This window comes from Myotis davidii, unplaced genomic scaffold (genome assembly GCF_000327345.1).
Source record: "Myotis davidii unplaced genomic scaffold, ASM32734v1 scaffold362, whole genome shotgun sequence".
NCBI lineage: Eukaryota > Metazoa > Chordata > Mammalia > Chiroptera > Vespertilionidae > Myotis > Myotis davidii.
The window spans coordinates 3,304,143-3,312,421 of record NW_006297152.1 but is presented as its reverse complement, the minus strand read 5'-3'; the positions used below and the strand labels follow the sequence as shown (position 1 = coordinate 3,312,421).

The 8,279-nt window shown below is 36.2% G+C and overlaps 1 protein-coding gene across 1 annotated transcript in view; it reads left to right on the top strand.

Annotated features, from left to right (window-relative positions):
- Window positions 1-8,279, top strand: part of SWT1 (SWT1, RNA endoribonuclease homolog) — a 57,973-nt gene that overhangs the window by 24,604 nt on the left and 25,090 nt on the right. Inside the window, exons 13-15 of the mRNA XM_015569927.1 lie at window positions 3-144; window positions 1,910-2,048; window positions 6,108-6,277. Of these exons, the coding sequence (XP_015425413.1) occupies window positions 3-144; window positions 1,910-2,048; window positions 6,108-6,277 (451 nt within the window). The remainder of the gene's footprint in view (window positions 1-2; window positions 145-1,909; window positions 2,049-6,107; window positions 6,278-8,279) is intronic.

The following is an 8,279-nucleotide window of genomic DNA, read 5'->3' as shown; positions in this document are numbered from 1 at the left end:
AGTAATGAGGAAGAATCTGTAAATTCTGGACTGCTCATTCTGCTTGAAGGCATAGTAGCTGATCTTGAAAAATCTCTTGGAACAGCCTTATCTTCAATATTAGAAACAGAAATGAAAATTGCTTTTGGAAACCTCTGGATGGAGGTAATTATTTCTACTCTATTAGTTGAAAAGTTCTTTTTTATTGCTAGATTGATTACCTTATTTTAAGAAATAGTTCTTGGTAATCTTTATAGTAATAATGTATATCACATATTTTTTCTTGAAGTTGTTTTTTAATATATATTTTATTGACTTTTCAGAGAGGAAGGAGAGGGATAGAGAGTTAGAAACATCGATGAGAGAGAAACATCGATCAGCTGCCTCCTGCACACCTCCTATTGGGGATGTGCCCGCAACCAAGGTACATGCCCTTGACCAGAATAGAACCTGGGACCCTTCAGTCTGCAGGCCGATGCTCTATCCACTGAGCCAAACCAGTTAGGACTCTTGAAGTTTTTGAAATAACAGTTTGAAAATTAAATGATAGACATTTCCAAAAGATTAGGACTACTAGTATATTATATTAGTCATTTTTTTAGTGAACAAATATTTATTGTGCATCTACTATGTCAGACGCTTTGCCCCCATAGAGCTTCAATTGTATTCAGAAAAACTTCTCTCATGTTAGTTTGAGTCAAAATGTCTTGTATAGGGAATTCCCCTAAGTAAGATGTATTCAGAAAAAGAAAGGTATATTTTGGCTTATGTCACATAAATATGAGAATCGGTATAAACTTGATCATATTAGCAAGATATTTTGAATTTTCTTTAGATTTACATCTTTTCTCCAATCAGTAAAACACCACATTTGGCAATGGTGGCTTTTTTAGTTTAATGCTTGTTTTCTGTTCACATTTATAGCTAGGAGAAACATTAGTCCCCATCAATTGTAGATTGTGTCTATTCCAGATATTGGGTGAGATACTAATACTAGTATTTGCTTATAACGTGTTTGCTCTTGATTATATTATCAAAATTCAGAAGAATGATAACATTCTAGAACGGTTTACTTAAAGTGGATATTTCATAATAGAATCTAAGACAGTAATTTTATATGAAGGACATGCTGACATTTTGTAGTACTAAATGATCAATCTTCTTTATAAACATCTTTGTCAGAGTATAGCAGGTGTCAATTATAATTGACAACTTTTTCCTATAAGAATTTTTTCACCAGTTACATGAAACTAATTAGATTGGATTCCTCAGAAATGACCATGTTAAAAAGTAGATTGTTGACCTTTGCTAATTAAAATTATGCTTCTCATTAAAACTATGTTTTCTTTTTGCACACGTAGTTTCTGAAACTATAAGGATTAATATTGATATCAGTTTTACAAAGGAATTTGTAATGGAATCATTTTAAGATTATGCTTGGCTTTGAATAACACATCTTTTAGTTTAAAAGGAATTCAACTAATTATATTTTTCTCAGAAATATATATTGGTATTCCTGAATAGGTACAGTTGACCCTTGAACAAGTTGGGGTTTTGAAGTTGTGACCACTCATGCAGTTGAAAATCCACATGTAACTTTTGACTCCCTAAAAACTTAACTACTAATAGCCTACTGTTGACCAGAAGCCTTACTGAGAACATAAACAGTCAACTAACAAGTAATTTGTATGTTACATGTATTATATACTTTATTCTTGCAATAAAGTAAGTTGAAGAAAAGAAAATATTAAGAAAATCATGAAGAAGAGGAAATACATTTACAGTACTGTACGTATTTATTGAAAAAACTGCACATAAACTGGACCTGCACAGTTTTAACCTGTGTTGTTCAAGAGTAAACTGTACTTTTTTAAATAATAGGAATAATAAATAAATCAGTATATGCTGATTTTTTCTTAATACTTTTTAGATGCTGTACTTGAAACCACCGTGGACTCTAATGCATTTAATACAATGCTTTAAAAAACATTGGTTGGCTGTCTTTGGACTAATTATGGAAAATAATTTGCTTTTAACCGTTGAGAGCTTACATGACAGTCTCTGTAAAGGTATGAATCTTTTATTTTGTTTTCAGCAGTGTTAAAGTGGGGCTAGCAGATATAGTCCGTGGAATGTGAAGATAAGTTAATAAAAATGTCGTCAATTCTTAATTGCTTATACTTCTCATATCTAAAGGGAATTTGTGGCAGCTGGATGCATGGAGCTGCCACAAATTGCTTTCCCAATTAAAGGTGGAGAGGTTGATGGGAGTATGGCAAGTGGTGGGGCTTTGGCCTTCAACCCCAGCTTTAGTGAAGCAGCTTTCTTTTATCTGTTTATATATGGAGATGCCATGTAGGATATGAAAAAAATGTTTCTCTGATAAGAAGAAAAAGATGTGAAAAGCACTGATCTGATGCTATTAAAGCCCATGTTTTGCAGTCAAGGAAACTAGTCCTGAGAGGGTAAATGATTTGTCCAAAGTCAAACAGCTAGATTTGTTGTGTTATACCTTTAAAAAGCAAAGTAAAAACCCAGGGGATTTGAAGTGCCTATCAGCTCCTTTTGGCTTATACAAGGTAGATTTTGCATGAATACCCATTTTTCACAGTTACCATTTTTTTAAAATATATTTTATTGAGTTTTTACAGAGAGGAAAGGAGAGAGATAGAGAGTTAGAAACATCGATGAGAGAGAAACATCGACCATCTGCCTCCTGCACACTCCCCACTGGGGATGTGCCCGCAACCCAGGTACATGCCCTTGACCGGAATCGAACCTGGGACCTTTCAGTCTGCAGGCCGACGCTCTATCCACTGAGCCAAACCGGTTTCGGCCACAGTTACCATTTTTAAAGAAAGACACTTTTCAGGCATTGTGTTTAACTATAAAAGTTATTTATTAGGGGTATTATTATATAAGGGACATGGCACAATTTGCTGGACATGACTTCAAAGCAGTTTTACAAGATATATATATAGCAAAATGTTTTTTATATCTTTTACTAGTGGCATAATTTAGTTGGTTCTATCAAAAGAGAGAGTCCATAAACCAGGTGTGATCTTGAACATGATTTAGTTTCAGAAATATGGGGTATTGAGTTACTAGCCTCCATTTGTCTGTTTTTTCCAGGGGTGGGCAGTGTTTTGCTCTTGCATGCAGCTTAGAGGTAGTAGGCAGCAGCTCTCATTGGCAATAGGGAAAGCAGTGAAGACATGGTAACTGTTTCTTTTGCTAAAACATCATTTTTAGAATTTTTAAGTGCATTATTTATTGATCCTTGCTCTAGAACAGCGGTTCTCAACCTGTGGGTTCCGACCCCTTTGGCAGTCGAACAATCCTTTCACAGGGGTCGCCTAAGACCATCCTGCATATCAGATATTTACATTACAATTCATAACAGTAGCAGCATTACAGTTATGAAGTAGCAACGAAAATAATTTTATGGTTGGGTCACAACATGAGGAACTGTATTTAAAGGGTCAGAGGTTGAGAACCACTGCTCTAGAATCTGCTGCCTAATGTTTACTGACTTGTGAAGAATCCTATATAATAAAAGGGTAATATGCAAATTGACCCTAACAGTAGAATGACTGGTCACTATGATGCGCACACTGATCACCAGGGGGCAGATGCTCAACACAGGAGCTGCCCCCTGGTGGTCTGTGCACTCCCACAAGTGGAGCTCCGCTCAGCCACAAGCTTAAGCCACAGTTGGACATCGCCCAATGGCTCCCGGGCTGCCAGAGGGATGTCTGACTCCCAGCTTAGGCCTGATCCCCCGGGGAGCGGGCCTAAGCCAGCAGGTGGACATCCCCCGAGGGGTCCTAGACTGGGAGAGGCCGCAGGCTGGGCTGAGGGACCATCCCCCCAAGTGCATGCACTGGGCTTCTCATATTAAATAGAATGGTAAAAGTACCTTCTGCTCTAAGATAATTTTGAGTAAGAGAATAGCAGATTTTGTTTACTAACTTTAATAGTATCCTCACTATTGAATATCCCATCTAATAAAAGAGTAATATGCAGATTGACCATCACTCCAACACAAAGACGGCCACCCCCATGTGGTCAAAGATAGCTGCCCCCATGTGGAGACAAAATGGCCACCACAAGATGGCTAGCAGGGGAGGGCAGTTGGGGGCGACCAGGCCGGCGGGGAGGGCAGTTGGTGGGACTGGGCCAGCAGGGGAGCAGTTAGGCGTCAATCAGGCTGGCAGGGGAGTGGTTAGGGGGTGATTAGGCTGGAAGGCAGAAGTGGTTAGGGGCAATCAGGCAGGCAGGCGAGCATTTGGGAATCCTGGATTGTGAAAGGGATGACCGACTGCCCGTTTAGGCCCGATCCCAGTGGCCTAAATGGTCAGTCGGACATCCCTTGAGGGGTCCCAGATTGGAGAGGGTGCCAGCTGGGCTGACAGATACACACTCTTGTGCACGAATTTCGTGCACTGGACCTCTAGTACATATATATTTAACTTCAGTATACCAAACAGGAATCCTTAGATCAATGCATAGAAAATTGTGTGGAAAATGACTAGTAGCTTTTTCTGACTTATTATCCATATTAACTTTGTCTTAAATAATTATTGTTCTTACATAAGCATTAAACTATTTCAATCACATAGATTTCTTTTTATGTTGTGTCTAAGTACTGACTTTATCACTGTTACTTCTCTTTTGCTCATAATCTTCATAAAGAATTTTTTAAGACAGAAATAAAGTGATTGATTCAAGGATATAAGCCCTAATGAACATAGACTAGAGTGGAGAAGCACCCTTAGAAAAAGTTGTGCCCAGTTTCTCCTCCTCAGGAGTTTCCTAGGTTCATGGAATCTCCATTCTGTCCTGTGTGTAGCATTTCTCCCATCTCTCTTTTCCCATAGGAATTTAAACTAGTCATTGACTTTAAAAATAATTGGAAGTGTTTTGTAAGGAAATATACTATTTGTTTGGTAAAAGGAAAGCTAGAAGCTTGGCTGTTACCATCACATTAGATTAGAATTTCTGAATATTCTGTAATTATTAAAATTTATCTTTAATTTTCATTTGACCTTTCAGTATTTTACAAACACTTGCTCTATAAATGATACAGGGGAATTCTTTATTTTTTTTAACTCATAGTGCCAGTGCTGGTGTTTCTGAATATAACAGTCGCTGAAACTGAACATTAAATAAAACACATTGTAAAATGGTTATTTTGAATGCCTTTGAAAATTGTTAGTATGAGGGGTGGGAACAGCTGGGGAGAGATCAGTGGGGTAAAAAGGAGACACGTAATACTTTAAACAATAAAGAATTAAAGAAAAGAATTTGAAAAGAAAAATCGTTAGTAGCATTTTATCTTAATAATGGAAAAATTCTTTTTATTTTGAGTTTCGGTGACATCAGAAAGTTACTTACTCTCATTATTCATAACTTTTTAAATCTTTGGAATTATTGCCACCATCTCTTCTAATTGGTTTGAGATTTTAATGTAATTTTAATTCCTTGAGAGAAAGTTATATCTTTAAATTACTGGTACTAGTAGATGAACTCACTTTGCTAATTTACAGGGGGGAAAAATTGCTACCTTCTCTTGCCCCAAGCGTACTGTTACCAAAATTATTTATTTTTTGCTAAATGTCATACACAGAGAGAAAGCAGGTTATTTTCAGTAAATCTAGTATTACATTTTATGTAATGGAATTTGAAGGTAAATCACTATATAATAACTGAGTTGATTATGAGGGGTACCCTGTATAACTTATGTGCTTGTTACCAGAGTGGGACTCTTCTGATGCCTCCATAGTCATTTGTATGTGAAACAGTCTCAGTTTTGAAAACTCTGTAGTTCAACTTATTTGTGTGATGATTGGCTCTCTTCTCTGAATAGCACGTCTTTGAATTGACCATGTTGTAGGAACTCCTAGAATCTAAATGCAGAATAGCAGAATCACCTCCAAGAACTTTGTAACTAAGTCTGTTTAATTGCTGCTTTTTACACCAGAGAGATGAATCAGGAGTGACTTGTGGATGTAAATGTATACTCTTCTTAAATCTCATAATTAATATTAGGTTGGTTTTCCGAAAACATTTTTTGACTTGTATAGTCATTCTTACATATTTATTTATTCTTAATTTTCTTTTCTCAGCTAACAGTGCAGTAGATTTTACAACAGTGAAATTCCTACTCCAGGATTCTCAAAACCTATTACATGCTTTCAGTACAAGGTCAGATTATGATGGTGTTCTTCCACAGGCCTTTGCTCAAGTAAACAAACTTCTCCAAACATTTACAGAGGTAAGACGCCTTTGGAATGCCGTTTAGAGTAGCTAATCACATACATTTTAATGTATTTAGCAGACAACAATAGGTAAAGGCTATTTTAATTTTCAGTTATTCTAACATACTGAAGGCATTAAGTAAAATAGTAAGTGAAGCCCTGACCGGTTTGGCTCAGCAGATAGAGCGTTGGCCTGCAGACTCAAGGGTTCCAGGTTCGATTCCGGTCAAGGGCATGTACCTTGGTTGCGGGTGCATCCCCAGTGGGGAGTGTGCAGGAGGCAGCTGATCGATGTTTCTAACTCTCTATCCCTCTCCCTTCCTCTCTGTAAAAAATAATAAAATATATTTTTTTTTAAAAAATAGTAAGTGAATTGAATGTTGAGTAAATAGTTCTTATTACAAGTTACAAAACACATTGTTATATGGAAGTAGTATCATAGCAGTTGTTGGGATTTTAATTATTTTATTTATTGGATAAAAGAAAGCTATGCACTGTTGTTTGAATACTCATTTCCCAGTGCTGTAGACCATGGACCACAACATGCATCAGAATACTTTGGATTTTTTTTTTAAACATGCACGTGCCAAGCCTCTCTCAAATCTTACTGACTCAAATTTCTGGGAGTGGTGTTCAAAAATGTTGTTCTTGTTTTACTTTTTATTCTGAAATAATTTCAAATTTACACAAAAAATTGCAAGAGTAGTACATAGAATTCCCATTTATATCTTTTACCCAGATTCTTCAATGCTAACATTTTATCACATTTGCTTTACTGTTTTCCCTGTGTTCTTACTACCTTATCTTTCACATTGTTTTTCTGAACTCTTTGAAAGTACATTGAAGATGTGAATCCCCTTTACTCCTAAATACTTATATATATATACACACACACATATATATACATATATATGTATATGTATATATATACACATATATACATATACATATATACATATATATTCTAAAGAATGAGCATACCTTATGTAACTAGTATAATTAATCAGGAAATTAATATTGAAGTAATATAATTATCTAACCTGTTTATCTTATTCAGATTTCACCCATTCACCTATCAAATTTCTAACAAGTATTTTCACATTCTTTTTTTTAAAATATATTTTATTGATTTTTTACAGAGAGGAAGGGAGAGAGATAGTTAGAAACATTGATGAGAGAGAAACATCGATCAGTTGCCTCCTGCACATCTCCTACTAGGGATGTGCCCGTAACCAAGGTACATGCCCTTGACCGGAATCGAACCTGGGACCTTTCAGTCCACAGGCCAACACTCTATACACTGAGCCAAACTGGTTTCGGCTTTTCACATTATTCTTATGCTGTCACCCTAGCCCTGGTGTGTTTTACCCCTTTTAAATTGTGTAAGTTTTGTCCTTGGTAATAATCTATTTCTATAGTCTTCTAATTTTAAATGTAGAAAATTCTGGGAGTTTTATATTCCAGAAGTATCTCAAAGAACTCAGAACCACAATTACTAGCTAAAATTATTGATTCTCTTTTTTCTCTTGAGTTATTGAATTGGCCAGATTTTTCCCAGTGATTTTTCACAGACACATAGGTCCCGGTAACTATGAAGTAAAGAAAAGATTAGATGATACTAAACTTAGTCATAGTTGGTGAGGGAAGAACTAACTTGCTTAAGAGTATCTCATGGAGTAAAAGAAGCATCTATTAAAATATATTTTTATTGATTTCAGAGAGGAAGGGAGAAGGAGAGAGATAGAAACACCAGTGATGAGAGAGAATCATTGATCAGTTGCTGGGATCAAGCCTGCAACCCAGGCATGTGCCCTTGACCAGCATTGAACCCAGGACCCTTCAGTCTGCAGGCCGACAAGAGCGTCTTTTAAATGAACTAATAGGAAATATGTGATAATTCTGGAAGAAGGAATCAACTTAAGGGGCAAAATGATCTTTTGGTTTAAGATAACCAAAACATAGGTAGTTGTCTTTGTTTATGGCTTTTAGAATTAACAATAGGAAATAATAGATCTGGAAAGTTAGTGGGTTGCAGCTTTT